The sequence below is a fragment of the Photinus pyralis genome, unplaced genomic scaffold, assembly GCF_008802855.1.
Source record: "Photinus pyralis isolate 1611_PpyrPB1 unplaced genomic scaffold, Ppyr1.3 Ppyr1.4_LG4, whole genome shotgun sequence".
Classification (NCBI taxonomy): Eukaryota; Metazoa; Arthropoda; class Insecta; order Coleoptera; family Lampyridae; genus Photinus; species Photinus pyralis.
In genome coordinates, this window is record NW_022170511.1 from 1,997,926 (window position 1) to 2,014,909 (window position 16,984).

General features: G+C 36.8%; 6 protein-coding genes across 6 annotated transcripts; 2 read left to right on the forward strand and 4 right to left on the reverse strand.

Moving 5' to 3' along the window:
* Positions 1-1,983: 1,983 nt before the first annotated feature.
* LOC116169637 (mitochondrial import receptor subunit TOM70) lies at positions 1,984-3,970 on the reverse strand. Its single transcript, XM_031485780.1, has 3 exons — positions 2,786-3,970; positions 2,269-2,737; positions 1,984-2,223 (listed from the first exon to the last, which is right to left on the reverse strand). Exons 1-3 carry the CDS (start codon positions 3,843-3,845, stop codon positions 2,058-2,060), a joined length of 1,695 nt encoding a protein of 564 aa, XP_031341640.1. The 5' UTR covers positions 3,846-3,970; the 3' UTR covers positions 1,984-2,057.
* A 351-nt stretch (positions 3,971-4,321) lies between these two features.
* Positions 4,322-6,792, reverse strand: LOC116169635 (protein KBP homolog). The gene is made up of 2 exons (XM_031485778.1): positions 6,136-6,792; positions 4,322-6,087 (listed from the first exon to the last, which is right to left on the reverse strand). The coding sequence occupies exons 1-2, from the start codon at positions 6,344-6,346 to the stop codon at positions 4,505-4,507; spliced, it is 1,794 nt and encodes a 597-aa protein (XP_031341638.1). The 5' UTR covers positions 6,347-6,792; the 3' UTR covers positions 4,322-4,504.
* A 1,134-nt stretch (positions 6,793-7,926) lies between these two features.
* On the forward strand, positions 7,927-9,076 carry LOC116169640 (metallo-beta-lactamase domain-containing protein 1). Its single transcript, XM_031485782.1, has 2 exons — positions 7,927-8,212; positions 8,506-9,076. Exons 1-2 carry the CDS (start codon positions 8,206-8,208, stop codon positions 9,057-9,059), a joined length of 561 nt encoding a protein of 186 aa, XP_031341642.1. The 5' UTR covers positions 7,927-8,205; the 3' UTR covers positions 9,060-9,076.
* Positions 8,725-12,019, reverse strand: LOC116169634 (ribonucleoside-diphosphate reductase large subunit). Its single transcript, XM_031485777.1, has 4 exons — positions 11,841-12,019; positions 11,702-11,790; positions 11,474-11,651; positions 8,725-11,216 (listed from the first exon to the last, which is right to left on the reverse strand). Exons 1-4 carry the CDS (start codon positions 11,881-11,883, stop codon positions 9,100-9,102), a joined length of 2,427 nt encoding a protein of 808 aa, XP_031341637.1. The 5' UTR covers positions 11,884-12,019; the 3' UTR covers positions 8,725-9,099.
* Positions 12,020-12,479: 460 nt separating this feature from the next.
* On the forward strand, positions 12,480-14,552 carry LOC116169636 (cleft lip and palate transmembrane protein 1 homolog). The gene is made up of 2 exons (XM_031485779.1): positions 12,480-12,716; positions 12,767-14,552. Exons 1-2 carry the CDS (start codon positions 12,633-12,635, stop codon positions 14,429-14,431), a joined length of 1,749 nt encoding a protein of 582 aa, XP_031341639.1. The 5' UTR covers positions 12,480-12,632; the 3' UTR covers positions 14,432-14,552.
* LOC116169639 lies at positions 14,432-16,585 on the reverse strand. The gene is made up of 5 exons (XM_031485781.1): positions 16,289-16,585; positions 15,686-15,792; positions 15,375-15,499; positions 15,258-15,328; positions 14,432-14,680 (listed from the first exon to the last, which is right to left on the reverse strand). The coding sequence occupies exons 1-5, from the start codon at positions 16,572-16,574 to the stop codon at positions 14,550-14,552; spliced, it is 720 nt and encodes a 239-aa protein (XP_031341641.1). The 5' UTR covers positions 16,575-16,585; the 3' UTR covers positions 14,432-14,549.
* Positions 16,586-16,984: the final 399 nt, after the last annotated feature.

The window sequence follows — 16,984 nt, forward strand, 5'->3', positions numbered from 1 at the left end:
AAGTCGGCCAGTATCTTCTAGGAAAAATCCTATAGGCTGCTGGAAAACGGGCATGTGGGAGGTGAGACTGAGACGGCACTTCGAGGGAAGGCGAGTTCGGCACAAATCTATGCAGAGTAGAGGTCTAATCGGGTAAATTAATTTATGTCACACTCATCTTAATCCGACTCGCTCAGAATTACGTAGGTAATACATATTGAATGAGCCCCTAATATGTCCATTACATGAAACAAAAGTACTTAATTTCAAACCAGTGGCGGTCGAGTCCAAGGCGAGTTAGGCACAAATTAACTTACCTTTACTTTGCCTAGGACTTCCACGCAAAAGTGACGGTTTTAAAGCCAGCAAGGAGCGAGCCGAAAGCGAATTCAGTACAACTAGGTAGAGTAAGGGTCTGATGGGGTACTAATTAAGTCATAATTTATGTCAAACTCACCTTTGACTTTCTCGGCATTAGTGCATATATTGCATGAGACCAGACCTCTGGTGGTATGTTCGATGGCGTTTTACCTAAAACTGGATTAAGAGTGGTCAGGCAGACGGTTTTGGGGGAAAATGCAACACCGGGGGTATAGAATACCCCCCAGCACACGAAACTTGATTTGTATGAGTATAGGTAGGTACTAAATGATCTCATGGTGTGATAATGATGATTGTAGGGAAAGGGTATTAAATTCTTTTTCTACTAAAAATTAAATTTGTACATCATATAGTCATACAATAGACTTTAAAGTTTCTTAAATTTGGATCTCCATAGGTGCGGTTGTACGCAACTTAACTTTTTTTTTAAGTACACTAAAACAAAGCCCTATTCATTCTCTATGCACTGATAAAAATAGGTTGCCATGACTACAACCGTTTTCAAGTAATCAATTATCAAAGTACCGTCTGCATCCGCCACTTTTTTTCTTAAAATCAAAATAACTTAAAAACCATAAGTGGCAGATATAGACATATGGGTATCAAAAGAATTGAAATTTCACGTAGAATCCAAAAATGCAATAAAAAATAGGGGTTGCTATTTAAAATAACGAAGTTACTATATATCTACTTCCCGTGTTTCCGGAAGTGCGGCCATTTTGGAAATATTTTACATCGATTCGGCCTTCAGAGTAACTCCTAAGTTTCAAAAACCTACCTATTTTACTTTCCCAGAAAAGTTTAACTAAAGCTCACAAAAAAACACCCTGTGTATGTGTTTTATAAATTTTCGAAATGAATTCTTTCTACCGTCAGCCATTTTTCTTAATTGGTTTTAGTTACCATGGATACAATAAACAAAACAAAACCTCCGCATTCATGGCGTATTATTTAAAAACCTTAAAAAATTAGGTTTTTATTTTTCGTTCGTGGATTAAAAAAATTTATAGTGTGATATATCAATCCAATCACTAATCAGGAAAAAGGATGCAAAAAACTAACGTTAAGATATACATGATGTTGCATTTAAAAAATACAAACATTGGCTCAAATCTCAGAAACGGTGCTCCAAAACTATGTCACTAGATTCTTTGCAAAAATAACTAAAATAGACAGTTTTTACCTTTTTCCTATCTTACAAGTTACATGAGTAGGAAGATAATATAACATCACAAAAAGGCCAACTTTTTGTTTCCCCCCTGTATCCCAGAAACAACCGTAGTTTGATTCTGTTTTGTGAAGTTTCACAGAGTCACGAAAACAGCAAATTAAAATCTTTAAAAACATTTGAGATACACTGCAGTCTCAATCAAAATAGGACACGGTCCAGCGTATGTAAAATTCATTTTCTACATTTACATAGATCCATTATTCAGAAAGATATTTGTTGGTACAGGGGTGAGAAACCTGGGATTCCACTACCACATGAGACTTATATGATGCAATAACATAACAAAATGTATGGCCCCTACTAATTTCAAAGTATTATTGTAAATAAGTCTGTTGTTAATGCCAAAACATACGCAAAATATTGGTCTAGTAAAGCTAAAGTAATATTCAAACTAAAGTGTAACAAACATATTTTAATAATCACTGCATAAATGGAACTATAAAACATAAAAAAAAAAACAGAATGTTTAAACATCAGACTTCAAAAGTTGTGGTCCAATTCCAAGCTTTGTTGTTACTTTCAGTTGAGAAATTGCCGCATCTCTCAATGAAAACAGGTGCGTCATTTCATTTTCTGTTCTCGCAAGTCCTATGGCTTTATTGAATAATTCAATTGCAATCACTAAATTGCCCCTGAAAAAAATCGTTAAATACAATTATAGACTTATGGGACTTTACCTCTGCACTTCAATTGTGCCCAACGTTTCATATGCAAATTCGCATTTCTCATCCAGCTGTATGGCGGATGAAATAAGATCAATGGCTTTTTTCATATCGCTTGTCCACTGCAAGGCTAATAATCCTCTGTGTACCAAAATTGTCGCATTATTAGGCTCAATTTCTAAAGCTTTGATAAAGGTTTTTTCTGCTTCCGCATATTCTTGCCGTTCTGTTAAAACTTGCCCGTACAACACAAACACCTCAGAATAGGCACTGAACTGTTTGGTAGCGTTTAGGAAACTAGCCAAGCTGTTTATTAGCATATCCCCATTTTGTGTCAGCATCGCATATCTATAATCGGCATAGCACTTTTGCACTACTGCAATGGCAAATTTGGGATTTAACTCGACCGCCTTATCAAAATCACTTCTGGCTTCTTCCGTATTATCCATCAGCAGATTGATCTGACCTCTATGATGGTATATGTCTACAATATTAGGAATAAAAAAAAGACTTCAGTTCGATCCCACCTTACCTGAATTATTAGGGGCCAGTTCAACTGCTGTTGCAAAATCCTGTAGACATTCGGTTGGTTGTTCAAGTTGCATGCGTAACGATGCACGCTTAATTAGTGTATTCACACGAAGTTTAACATCTGCATCAGCAGCATCAATAACTGTTTTAAAATCGTCAAGCGCCAACTGATGCGACCCGGACAGTAAGTAAAAAGATGCTCGCAAAGACAACGCTTCAAAAATGTAATGTGACTCAGATTCACTAGAATTTATTTCTTCGGTGCATGCCGGAATGATATCCTCAAAGTTCTCTGTGGCAAAAGCAATTTTAGCTTTGAGGAAGCCCGAGGAACTGTCTCCAATTGGTTGCTCCGTATTTAGTAGTAGTTTATAGACCGGGTCTTCGGAGAAAGACATAAAATATGTCTTGATAAACTGTTTCGATGGCAAGATTGGTTTTTTATTCTTCATTGCTTCTGCGGCGTGCTGCTTTCCCAGTTCTTTCAAGACACGATCGGCCAAAATTAAGGCATTTTGATTTTGGAAACTTTGCAACAAGCAAACGGCAGTGATATCGTCGAGACAATTTTCCCAATCCTTAATCGCTTCGTATGCCTTGGCACGACGGAATAAAGCCTTTTCGTATTTTCCGTTATGTTCAAGGGCAACGGTACAGTCGGCAATGACGGAACTCCACTTTTTTAACTGTTCATAGGCCGCCGCTCGATTTTGATAATAAGTCGCCAAATCCAAACGTTGATCTTTAGGGCAAATTTCAATGGCTTTATTGTAAAGGCTGATTGCCTCGTCGTATTTTCCCTTTTTGAATAGCACATTTCCCTCGTTTTTAAATTTCTGTGATAATCGAAACGGCGTTTCCTCCCCCTTTTCGTCATTCGCGACCTTGTCTTCTATTGATAATGACTTAACGTCTTTTAAATTTGGTTTTTGAGCAGAAACGGATTTGGACTGTTGCCTTAGATACCAGTAACCGAGGCCGATTGCTCCCGTTGCCCCCAATGCCAGGGCGATTTGCCATTTTGGGAACGGAGTACTCCCGCCACTATTTACCGATGACATATGGAGCAACTTTTTATTAACCGGTATTTTTTGAAATGTTAAATAAATTCACAGGAACTCTATAAAAAATATAATAAACATTTAAGGTTAGGGCAAGGAACACATGACAACTGAGGTGTGGTCGCGTTCCGTCTCGGATAATGTATAAGGCAAGTCAAAATTTAACGCAACGGTCTTAATTTTCTTTTTCCAAATATCCGCCTACAACATAGATTTTGTTTTCTCCTTTGTATATTGCTTTAGATATCTAATAAAAACAATTTTAATATTATTATATTGTATATAGATAATGCTATTATCAAAACAAATTACACTTACATGGGATCAAGGCAAGTTTAATTTTCTTCAGAAAAACCAATCCATCCCTCTGGATGAAACATTAAAGAAACCTGGTGGTATCAATTGATGGTAAAATAACATGAACATGAATAAATGAAAATTAAAGCTTTAAAAAAAACAAAAAAAAAACACAAAGATTCAGCTTAAAATTCAATTTTATTCAACAATGCATAATATTAATAATTACTCAAGTTTCTTACATCCCTTCTCTTTAAAATTTATTACAGATGTTACAAAAGCTAGCAGCTCTAAATTGCTTGGACACAATTAGACCTCTTTTTTCTAGACACTGTGCAACTGATCTTTACATAAAACCATAGTTATTTACTTAACGGAACCTCTTGCTTTAATTTCTGAATTTTCACTGGCAACAACGTTGTCATTTCTGTACAAATGCTATGCTCCGTTGGAAGAACCTCCTTCACCTCAGGATTCGTTTGGCAGTAGTCCAAGACCTTTTTATAATATTCTAAACTGGCCTGTACGTGTTGCAGATTAATTTCTTTATCAAGTACTATATATCGGCCGTGCAAAGCTCCGTTCGCCATAATGGCTTTTAAGTAAGGTTTCTCGTACTGCTCTGGAATTCTATCGGGAAGGTTTTTTGTCACAACATCCCTAAACGAATCTATGAATTTGTTGTTGTAAACAATTCCCTTATCAATGAAGTTATTAATTTTTGTTAAAGTATTTGGGTTAGGACGTTCTATTGACTCTTTCAGTTTGTCTAACTTGATATACAGTATCTCGCTGTAAGTCTGCGCAAGTTCGAACCATAGCTGTTTGCAGTACTGCATGTAATATGTGGGATTGATTTCGTTCAAAACGTTCTCCATTAAATCAATACGCCGCTTATGCATTTTTGCTTGGTTTTCAGGATTGTCTTCGAAGAATAGTAAGTTTAGGTACAATTGTGCTTGATCTTGCATAATTTCGATGTAGTCAGATGCTAGAGAATTAAGTGTGTAGTAATTGTGTGCTTTTTCCAACCAGGTCTTGGCATTTAAAAATACTTCACGCGCATCTTTAAATGTTAACAAGAACTGATCTGTTATTTGCCGTTCCTGGTCAGACAAGGCTAGTGTCCGGAATTCTAAATTAGCAATATCTTCAGACGACAAAGTCATATTTGTCAAATCAAGTTTGGCCAAATCTGTTGAGAGTGCGCACACCGTGTCGATGTCCTCATGATTCATGAGGCGGTCTCGCGAACTTGAGAGCAATAACAGGCCATATTTCGCCCAACATCTTGCGACATCTGCACTTCTGTGTTTGAAGTTTTCTACCTTTGCATAATACTCGTCGTTTTGAAGGGTGCATTCGTCCAATTCTTTCTTGTAAACGTCGAGAATATACGAACTGGCAGCCAAATGATGACGGGCTTGCTTAAATCCATTTTTTTCCATGAAAAATTGCGACAATGTTGCCGCATTAAGTGCCCAGTCAATATGATCGTAGTCGTTCATTTCTAGTTGTCGCTTTAGAGTTGTGTGACAGTAAATTGCACTTTTGAGTGCGTCACCTAACGTGCCATATATTTGCGCTAGATAGTAGAGTGTTAATGTGTGAGCTTTTTCTAAATTTGTAAAGGCCGTAATCTCATCAGCAACAGGATCAACATGGAATAAGTTATCAAAATCCGTTGGAACTGCCTCAGATTCCTTGAACTGTTTGTATGACTGCTCGCACTTCTCTAGATGAAGCTTGGATTTGGTAGGTTCCCGTTCAGCCCAAAATAGTCCTAGCTCATTCAAAATGTGTAACGTAATAATTACTATTTCAGGCTTTAATTCCTCTTTGTCAATCACATCTACACATTTTTTAAAGAATTTCTCACCAGTTGAGGTTTCTTCCGTTTCGATAGCAATTCGACCTAGGTAAAGAAAAACTGTCGCAAGCATACCTACAAATTGAACATGCAGTCGAAGTCAAAAATGTTATAGGTAATCACCGGTAAGCTTTAAAAACTCCTTTGTTCCAGGTGTTTGAGATCTTAATAAGTTTTCTATGTTAGCTTTCATACCAATCAATAATTGTTTTGCGTTGTACTTGGAAGTATAAGGCTCACTTGTAGAATCTAATTTACTGTCCTCCTCAATCAGCTTCTTTACTTTTTCATATTTTTCTTGCAAATCGGCGTAGCACTCTTTCGTTACGGTCATCTTTAGAATTTTTGAGCTCTGTTAATAAATTTGTAATTGTCCGTTTTTAAGGTTATGTATCTAATAAACCACAGATCTCTCCTACCTTACAAATGTCACTTTCAAACAGTGCTATACAGGGTATGTAAACAATTTTGCCGGGGAAACCAAAACATTTCCAAGTAAACTAAAGTGCAAAATGTTTGATTTGAGAGGTACCAAAAGTCTCAAAACGTTTTCTTCATAACATAGGGAGAATTAACGGATTTCCCAGGTTATTGTACATGTTAATTCCGAGTTTGGAAAAATTTTCCTCCTCTCCTCTAAACGCCAAACTCCCCTATACCCAAGTACACAAGAGCTACGCTGTCGAACTTTTCTTTCCTTTCACTTCAAAAAACACTAATTTTGCAGTTTTTTTTAGCTGAATCCGACAGAATTTTTGTCTCAAAGATATATTTGTAATATCATGGTTACAGAAAAGTCTAAAGATAAAATTAAAAAAGTTCAAATTTTCTACAAAATCATGAATTGGATTTTCCCATAGTCATCCATTCAGTTAGTAAAAATTATTTTTCAAATGACACTAATCCATTTAATTATGAGTAAAACTGGGGTATACATTATCGAGCCCGTTCCCACACTTAATCTGTTCCCTTAGAGCTTACACTTTCCTAGATAAAAGTGAAAAGTTTAATTTCGGAAGGTAACATGCCACCACCGTCACAGAAAAGGTGACATTTTTATAAAGGAAAGTAGGGGGCATGATTGACGTTAAATTGCTTTAAAACGTTTAAAACAGATAGCTAGTATAGTTACAGTCCTAAAGTATTATCATTCGAACTTTGAATCTAGTTTACGTTACAGGTTAATCTTCTGGGGAAAACTGCTCTTATATGAACTGCTTATTTATCCTCCAGAAACGAGTCATTAGATCTCTGTGCGGCGTCCAAAAAATAAGTGAATCATCAAAACCACTATTCAGACAATACAACCTACTAACTGTACCGTGCTTATTTATATTTGAACTACCGTAACTACAGAGTTAATTTTGTTGTAATTACGCGTGTAATTTGTTCGAGCGGCTGGAGAAGTTACAGGAAGATTCTCAGTGCGTTTTTAGCACATTTTTGAAAAAAATACGCTATTATATTCGTTATGGCTGGCAGGCCGGCTGTCCGCGTGAGATCTCAACAACTACAATAGCTAGAGAATTCAAATTTTCACTAAAAGCTTTCTGCCATAGTGTAGATATGCAGGCACTAGTCTATTTTGAGTTAGATTACTTGTGAGATCGATAATTGAAGAAAATAATTTCGATATGGATTTCGGAGGTGCTATAATTTTACCGTTAGATAGCGCTACCAGTATAAAAACTTTAAAGTACTGCAATCCATTGGGCTCGTGGGTTAGAGAGAGAACGCATGATTTTTGCCCAAAAATGGCGGAAGTTACCAGATTCTAGTAACTTTAATGTTAGGAATTGTTCCACCTGTTTGGAGATATCTGTATATATTTTTATAAAACATGACAGCACTATGAAGTTAGGTTATAAAAAATTACAGCTATTCAGATTTTGTCAATTTAATTAAACTTCGCTACTAAAATACTGACCTGCATTACCAAAAATGCGCTTTAGTCATGCATATGCTGATTTACAACTTGTTTAAGGTGGTATTCCATGAAAACAATCATTTTACGATTTTTCTGTACATTCCTGATCATAGTCCGCATGCGGTGGCGGGTTACCTGCGTTGGAGCAACCTACACCACAGCAATTAGCACTTGATATGATTTAGCTCTATGCAGTTATAAAATGGGTATTTGTAGTGAAGTTTTAAAGCACTGCACCTTAAAACCTATTCGAATTCAATGTAAAAATGGCAAGTACGTATTAAAACATATATTAAAGAACATGCGAAAGTTTCTGTATAAATCCGAAAAAGGTAAATTCCCGTACCTATTTGTCTCTAGTCAACTAGTAAAGTAACAGCGTTGCCAAATTTTCACCATCATTGCTTGCCATTAAAGGCTCGATTGGCAACATAGCTAACTATATTAAAAAAAACCACCACCAAAAAAATTTTCCCCAAACAAAAACAAGTCTATAAACATAACCTCAAATCAAATGACAATGTGTGCTGAAAAGTCCAATTATGAAGTTATTGTCCTTTTCACAGGTTATTCTCGGAACACAGAGCAAGGTACACAAGCTAACTGCACTTGTACTCTACTCAAAGGGCCGAAGCTGGTCATTATTGACACTATGACTGCATGGGATGGAGAAATATTGACGAAGGCCTTGCTAAGCAATAATGTTAATTGCAAAGACATCGACTTCGTTATCTGTACTCATGGACATTCCGATCATATCGGATGCAATTACCTTTTTCCCGAAGCAACTCATATCGTCGGAAATTGCATATCTCACAAAAATAATTATTATGCGCATAACTTCTCAGACAGTCCGTACAAAATAGACGAAAACGTACAAATAATACACACACCGGGTCACACTTTACAAGATGTTACAGTATTGGTAGAAAATGAAAATGGTATTACCGCCATTGTTGGAGATCTCTTTGAAAATGAGGATGATTTAGTGGACGATACTATTTGGAAAAATGCAGGCAGCGACTCTCAAGAGCTGCAATTTCAGAATCGAGACAAAATATTGGAAATTGCAGATTGGATCGTTCCAGGACATGGACCTATGTTTAAACTGAATAAATAATTTAAATTATAAACTTACATTTATTATAAACTTCTAATAATTAAGCTCCGCACATATCACAATTTCCTGGGTTTTGCAATGAGCACATTAGTGCGGCGTCTTCGTCAAATTTCTCACTTTCTTTTTTTAAAGCGGAAGACTCCCCATTAATATTTCCATTTGTTACGAGCAGTTTAGTTTTATCAACTGTAAACTGTATAGGCTGCACTGCGGGTTTAGTTCTCAGGTAGTACATGCCAGTTTTTAACCCTTTGTGCCAACCGTAGAAATGCATAGAAGTGATGTTCGCGTAGTTCGGCTTTTCGATATGTATGTTAAGGGATTGACTTTGGTCTATGAAGGCGCCCCGGTCGGCTGCCATGTTTATAATTGTTTTTTGCTTGATTTCCCACACAGTTTTGTAGATGGCTTTAATATTGTCGGGAATTCCGGGAATATTTTGAACAGATCCATAATTCGCGATAATTTGATTTTTCATTACATCATTCCATAGGTCTAAATCGGTTAAATCGTTGATTAAATGTTGATTTACAACGAAGAATTCGCCACTGAGAACCCGTCTTGTGTAGATATTCGAAGTGTAGGGCTCGACAGATTCGTTGTTGCCTAATATTTGCGCAGTCGAAGCAGTCGGCATTGGTGCCAATAGAAGGGAATTTCGTATGCCGTGTTTCGCTATTTTGAGTTTTAAAGACGCCCAATCCCAAAGGTCGGTCGGTGTTTTGTTCCACATTTCGTACTGCAGAATTCCTTTACTTACTGGTGAACCTAAGTAGGTGGAATATGGTCCTTCAATTTCGGCGAGCTCGCAGCTAGCCTCTAAGGCGCCATAGTATATTGTCTCGAAGATTTGTTGGTTGAGTAAGGCGGCCTCTTCGCTTTCGAAGGGCATTCGTAATAAAATGAAAGCATCGGCCAATCCTTGAATGCCGATGCCGATGGGACGATGACGGAAATTGGAATTCTGAGCTTCTATGATCGGATAATAGTTTACGTCGATGATTTTGTTCAAATTCTTCGCGACTACTTTCGTAATGGTTTTCAACTGTTGAAAATCGTACGATTTACGATCGGATTTTACAAACATATTGACAGCGATCGATGCCAAATTGCAGACTGCAATTTCATCGGGCGAAGTGTATTCGACAATTTCCGTACATAAATTGCTGCTTTTGATCGTTCCCAAATTTTGTTGGTTACTTTTACGATTGCAGGAATCTTTGTATAACATGTACGGAGTTCCGGTTTCCACTTGGGAAGTGACAATGGCACGCCACAATTCTTGAGCTCTCACCTGCCGTACATATTTGCCCTCACGTTCGTATTTCTCGTACAGTTGCTCAAAGGCCTCCCCCCAGCAATCTGGCAACCCTGGGCATTGATGAGGACACATTAAAGACCACATCTGATCTTGTTCGACTCGTTTCATAAACAGATCCGGAACCCACAGGCCGTAAAATAAATCACGAGCACGGAGCTCCTCTTTCCCGGTGTTTTTCTTCAAGTTTAAAAACTCGAATATGTCGGCGTGCCAGGGCTCCAAGTAAATCGCGAAAGCCCCCGGCCTTTTGTTGCCTCCTTGATCGACGTAACGTGCCACATTATTGAAAACACGTAACAAAGGCACCAGGCCGTTTGAAACGCCATTCGTGCCCGCAATGTATGTTCCTTTTGCCCTAATGTTGTGGATATTAACGCCAATACCGCCGGCACATTTAGATATAAAAGCGCATTGAGTAATACAGGAAAAAATACCTTCGATGCTATCGGAAGGCATCATTAGCAAGAAACACGAAGAGAGCTGTGGTTTCGGAGTCGCAGCAGAAAACAGAGTGGGACTCGCATGGGTGAAAAATCGTTCGGACATGTAATTGTAAGTTTCAATTGCCGCTTCGATATCTTCACCGTGAATCCCGACTGCCGTGCGCATCAACATGTGTTGAGGACGTTCCACGATTTTCTTATTTATCTTCAGAAGATATGAGCGCTCCAAAGTCTTAAAACCGAAGTAGTTGTACGAGAAATCGCGATCGTATATGATAACTGAATTTAAACGATCCGCATTTTTCATAATAATATTGTAGTATTTTTCGGATATCATTGGAGTTGCTGTTTGGGTTTTCTCATTAACCATATGATACAGATCGTTGATAACATCTACAATAGAAGATATAACTAGTTTAATTAACAATTCATCGAGTCCTATCAGTTATAACCCTTACTAATACGCTACAGCGCTCTTTTATACAGATTTTTCTGAGTTCTGACCATTATCTTCGTGTACAAGACTTCATTTAGTGCAGGTTTAGAGAACACGTGAAAAAAGACTGTACTTGAGGTTGTTGCACGAAGTTGCAATTGTAGACGCATTAGTGGGAGTTACAATGTAATGGACTTCTAATTCAATTACATACCGCTGAACTGTTTCTTAGTTTCTTTGTGTAAATTGGACACGGCGATGCGAGCAGCGAGAGTGGCATAATCAGGATGATCCGTGGCCATAGAAGCCGCCGTTTCCGCAGCTAAAGTGTCCAGTTCCACTGTCGTTACGCCCGGATATAACCCGTGAATCACTTTCAACGTAATCGACACCTGCTCAAAGTAGAATTACGATTACGAATGACATAGTTATAGATGCTTACGGGATCGACAAAGTCCATGTTTAAGCCGTAGCATAATTTCTGAATTCGAGAAGTGATTTTGTCGAAATGTACCTCTTCCTCGCGGCCGTCTAAGATTAGAAAATTTGAAAACGCAGTAATTTAACCTATAATTACTTACCTCGCTTTATAACAAAGTTTTTCTTTTGCGGTTTACGAACCATATTTTATTTTAAAAGTACAAATTATACGTAAAATACTAATAAGTTAAAAAAGTTCCACTAACTGATAAAATAGCACAAAACAAGATGGTGTTTTCTTTTCCCGCTAAAACCAACCAACCCAAACAGACAACAGCTGATGATTTGCTTAACGTCTAAAAAGTGAACGCGCATGCGCCCTTCAGGAAGAGATTGTATAGGGCTGTGTGTAAATTGTGTTTAGAATTTGAAAAGAACTGCATGGAGCAAATGACATATGACATCACCATTACCATATTTTAAGTGATGCACCGAAAATCTTATAACGGAAGCAGAAGCCGAAACAGAAGACAAAATATTTTTTGCAGAAGTAACAAATTAACAAAATATTTGACACCGCCTATTCAAACGAGCATCAGGGGATCACCCGGTATATTAACTTATGAAATCGTCAATTTGAATTAATATAAATTTACCGTTCCTATTCAGTAAATGTTGGCTATTGTAAGCATCTTTTATGCGAAATGAGTAGTAAATGGAAACGAATAACATTTCCAGAAACCACGTGGCGCAAAATTTCAAATTTTCATTAGTGGATTTTACGTTGTTACGTTGTCAACAGTGCGTTTTTATTTCTATTCACGTGACACTTCGGAAAAAATCTATAAAGACAAATCGTGGAAGAACGATCACCCATTTCCCTTGTGAAAAATTGGTTTTTCCAATTTCCGCAGTTTCCTCTGGGTCCAAGTCAAACGCGATAGGTGATCAACATGAGCACAAATTCCAACGAAGACGCAAAACAGGAAAATGCACTCTCTACCGCACCAGTAGCGACTGATAATCAAATTGCAAGTGTAAGTGTTCTTTCATTGGAAAAATTAGAACCTAATTGTGCTTATTTTAGGGAAATGACCCGATTCAAAGGCAACCATCCAAATTGGAATCTTTCTTCGCCATCACAAAATCATTAATCATCCGTGCACTGATCATATACTTCATTACGTCATTTTTCCGATCTCGCCCGTCAACCCCCACGGGTACTTCTACCGTGCCACACTCAGTGGCACAAAACATGTTCCAAAATGGCACAAGAATGTCTCTCCACATATACATTTCGGAAAACTTTGTACATCAGTTCGAAAACAGCAGCCTGTTCTGGGTGCAATCCAATTTAATTTATGGAGACTTTACATCGGGGAATTACCAAGATGGTGTCTACTACTATGAAAATGTCCTGCAAGTTACAGATCGATTACGTAACAACGGGTCTTTGTTTTTACACGCATATTTGACCCGTTACGAACAAAGTCCCGACCCAAAATCGTCCAATTATGCTAAAAATGAAGTTAGCTATGTGACAATGCAACTGAATAAGTATAAGAAATTGAAAAACTCGAAGACAAAAAATTTAATTACCGGTGAAACGGAACTGGAAGCACAAGAAGAAAGGATCGTTTCTCATTGGCATCCTAACATTACCATTAATTTAGTTACAGACTTTACTGGCTGGACTTTCGGGGGTGTTCCATCGCCACTCGATGAATATATTAAATTTACAGAGGACAAACTACTGTATAAACCCATACTGTTTGTTAACGACTTTTGGAATATGGCGAAAGACTATAAACCGCTAAATGATACATTGAATTTGCACGTCACATTCCAGCCGATTGGGCTTTTTAAGTGGCAAATTTATGCCGCACAGTCCATGAGGCAAAAGTGGAGTTTGTTTGGAGATACAGAAGGTGAACAGTCGGATGAAGAACAGGATACCCTCAAGGAAACATTGTTAGACACTAATCCTTATTTGCTAGGATTGACTATGTTCGTCTCCTTATTGCATTCCGTTTTTGAGTTATTAGCTTTCAAAAATGATATCCAGTTTTGGAACAACCGTAGCTCTTTGGAAGGTCTCTCGGTTCGTTCAGTCCTTTTTGGCGTGTTTCAAACGTTAATAGTATTACTGTATGTTTTGGATAACGAAACCAATACCCTGATTCGTATCAGCTGCTTTATTGGTTTAGGCATTGAGCTGTGGAAGATAAATAAGGTTATCGATATTAAATTTGAGAATGGACGACTTTGCTTTAAAGATAAGGGTTCGTATGTCGAAAGCAGCACAAGACAGTATGACGAATTAGCCTTCAAGTATTTATCCTGGGTTTGCTTCCCACTCTTGGCAGGTTATGGCGTTTATGCTTTGCTATACTTAGAACATAAGGGTTGGTATTCCTTTGTTTTAAGTATGCTGTATGGATTTCTGTTAACTTTTGGTTTCATTATGATGACCCCTCAATTGTTTATTAACTACAAATTAAAGTCCGTCGCTCATTTGCCGTGGAGAATGTTAACGTACAAGTTTTTAAATACGTTCATCGATGATATGTTTGCCTTTGTTATCAAAATGCCTACTATGTATAGAATAGGATGCTTCAGAGATGATATAATATTTTTAGTGTTCTTGTATCAAAGGTGGATTTATCGCGTTGATAAAACTAGAAGAAACGAATTTGGGTACGTTGCCGAGCAACAAGAAAATGCGGCAATTGAAGATAAAAAAACCCAATAATCAAATTAGATAAATATCCGTTTATTGTAAATGACTTATTTTTTTTTCGTAATTTAAATCTGTAATACAGTTAAATAAATTAATCGTGTAGTCGCTGTTATTAAAGGAATGGTGAAGTTTATGAAAAGTTGCAATCCTCCCCTGAAGCTCTACAAATATGTTTCCACATTGTACTTGAAACCTCTTCGACAGATACTGCTTTTTTGGTAACCTTGAATGGTTCAATGTTTTCATCTGGACCTACAATAACTGCATCGTGCTAAGGAAAACTATATTCAGTCTAAATGTGCCTAATTTATAACTAGGTCTATGCAGGACACCACCTTTACTTTTACTACCACAACATTCTCCTCTGTTATTCTGTGATGTTTTCTTTTTTAACTCTGAGAAAAGTATCTCTGGTTTTTTCACAGATCACCCTTAAAATTACAGTTGCATTAAGTTGCTAAATTTAAAGTCGAATTTAAAAAAGGAAGCTCCCAAAGAAAATAAATAATAGTCAGTTTCGTATAAACTTGATATTGCCCAAAGTGCTTAAGTTAAAACCTGACTGCATCTTGCGAGAATAAAAAAAAAGAAACAAACTGGGAAAGACGTCTTGTTTTCAAGACATTTTTTGATGGTGATTTTTGAGGGTAATCGCTTAGAACTATTTTGAGGCTAGTTGACCTCGTAAGATAATTTTCAGTACTGTAACAGCATCATGTTACCAAGAAAAGAATTATGCTGATGTTATGGCCATAGGTACTAATGTTACAAAACAGCAGGTAATGTGTAATATGCAGGAGTGGATAGCAAATATACTTCATTCTTTTTAAAAGGATACATCCCGAAACATCTTGACTTTTATAATTAAAAGTGGTTTTGAAAAGTTCCTTCGACGCTTTACATAAATTTCTAAAATTTCAACTTAAAAAAAAGTTTGCCAAATGAATTAATTTACCTGCACATTAACATATTTTCTTCATTCATGCCTTTGTTTAATTTAAGATCTCGGTAATGATTTAAATTTGTCGCATTCTGTGAGATTTCTGCCTTAAGTTGTTCTTCTTTATATTGTAGTTGTTTCTAAAACTAAAATCTAGTATTCTTCCACATAATAATTTAACCGTTACTTCCAATTTCTCTTTTTACAATCACTATTTTGTCAAAAAGGCATCTTGTAATTAGCAATGGTAATAACGAAATCAAGGAATAAAGTATTAATAGAAAGTGGAAGTGACTGTTCCGCCTTCTGAGAAAATTAATGCTCACCAGTTTCAATAAACATTCGTCTCGTTTGTTCAACAAATCATGTTTCTTGTTTAGATTATTGGTGCCGCACTGCACACTGCTGTTTGTGAAAGTGTTACTTGTCACAACTATAAAGATATATAAAGTTGCAACAATTGGCGTATTCGTTTCTCGTAATTTTGTGATTTATAATTCAAGTTTCACAAAAATCAGTTCAGTTAAATCATTATCACTAGAAGAAAACACGGAGTTTGTTTAAGGAAAAGAGTAGTCTAAGGTTTGTTTTGCATGTAACAAACCTAGAAGAAAAGGACTCATCTATTATTTTTAGCGATAATATTGTTTAAACAATTATGTTGTACTTTGTGTATAGGAAGCTGATTTCAGATGGCATTCGACAGGTAGTAGGTACACTATTCATAAGACAGTTGTTACATGTCCCACAAAAAATAAACAACCCAAGCTTATGATTCCAGTTTTCTGGGGTTACAGGTTATCTTAAATTGACGTGATTTGACTGTACTAACTTTACCTGATACCTGCAATCACAAGAATACCAATTCCTGGTCAGTAATGGGATGGGGGTGAGTGTAATGAAAAAATCACAAGAAGCTAATAACATACCTAAGGTATCTCTTATATTGTTTCTGAAGATTTTCTTCCATGCGTCACGCCGTTCTTTAAATTGGTGGATATCGCATAATATTTTACTTTCCATATATTCCAAGAAGTTTGGAAATGTTTCTTTAAAATCTTCTTGCAATTGCATTGTAAAATTTGTAACGGACAGTACGTTTAAACTGGTGATAGACATAACGCATGCGTATTTAACAGAGTCACGTCGGATTCTAGAAGCTGGTTTACGATTGATGTACCAAATACCTACAGAGATGTATTGAGGGTGAGACATGGGATACGGCCCCGGGACTCGACCATTACAGAATACATCTACTATGATGTAAATTAACTTATTTTTAATAGAATCGGGCAGAATATAATGGGTAATGAATCCATATTTACATAGTTCTATGTTATCGGAAAATTAAATAGAGGTATCGTCCTCCACCTATTCTCCACACACTGCGGAAAACGATTTCTGGTGTTTGTCATATGACTCTTTCCAGCGGTCCGAATTCATTCTCATCTCACAAATGAACATCGGGCTTCATCGCTAAAAAAACAATTGCGTTCTCAGGAACAACTTCGAGAAGAACCTCATTCGTTGTACTATGGACAAAATAACTTCATAAAAAAACTAAAATTCTGGATGACATTTTATTAATTTGGATATTGTTGCTTTGGCACAAAAAAATCTTACGT

What these genes read in the sequence shown, in the direction of transcription:
- LOC116169637 (XM_031485780.1), bottom strand. Translation starts at nt 3,845, where the DNA reads ATGTCATCGGTAAATAGTGGCGGGAGTACTCCGTTCCCAAAATGGCAA. An exon ending in ACTGGCCCCTAATAATTCAG is followed by an intron (nt 2,738 to 2,785) that starts GTAAGGTGGGAT and finishes CTAATATTGTAG; the next exon opens with ACATATACCATCATAGAGGT. An exon ending in GGCACAATTGAAGTGCAGAG is followed by an intron (nt 2,224 to 2,268) that starts GTAAAGTCCCAT and finishes GATTTTTTTCAG; the next exon opens with GGGCAATTTAGTGATTGCAA.
- LOC116169635 (XM_031485778.1), bottom strand. Translation starts at nt 6,346, where the DNA reads ATGACCGTAACGAAAGAGTGCTACGCCGATTTGCAAGAAAAATATGAA. An exon ending in GGAGTTTTTAAAGCTTACCG is followed by an intron (nt 6,088 to 6,135) that starts GTGATTACCTAT and finishes TTCAATTTGTAG; the next exon opens with GTATGCTTGCGACAGTTTTT.
- LOC116169634 (XM_031485777.1), bottom strand. Translation starts at nt 11,883, where the DNA reads ATGGTTCGTAAACCGCAAAAGAAAAACTTTGTTATAAAGCGAG. An exon ending in AAACTTTGTTATAAAGCGAG is followed by an intron (nt 11,791 to 11,840) that starts GTAAGTAATTAT and finishes TTCTAATCTTAG; the next exon opens with ACGGCCGCGAGGAAGAGGTA. An exon ending in ACATGGACTTTGTCGATCCC is followed by an intron (nt 11,652 to 11,701) that starts GTAAGCATCTAT and finishes TACTTTGAGCAG; the next exon opens with GTGTCGATTACGTTGAAAGT.
- LOC116169636 (XM_031485779.1), top strand. Translation starts at nt 12,633, where the DNA reads ATGAGCACAAATTCCAACGAAGACGCAAAACAGGAAAATGCACTCTCT. An exon ending in CTGATAATCAAATTGCAAGT is followed by an intron (nt 12,717 to 12,766) that starts GTAAGTGTTCTT and finishes TGCTTATTTTAG; the next exon opens with GGAAATGACCCGATTCAAAG.
- LOC116169639 (XM_031485781.1), bottom strand. Translation starts at nt 16,574, where the DNA reads ATGTCTCACCCTCAATACATCTCTGTAGGTATTTGGTACATCAATCGT. An exon ending in ACGAATGTTTATTGAAACTG is followed by an intron (nt 15,500 to 15,685) that starts GTGAGCATTAAT and finishes TTTTAGTTTTAG; the next exon opens with AAACAACTACAATATAAAGA. An exon ending in GAAAATATGTTAATGTGCAG is followed by an intron (nt 15,329 to 15,374) that starts GTAAATTAATTC and finishes TTGAAATTTTAG; the next exon opens with AAATTTATGTAAAGCGTCGA.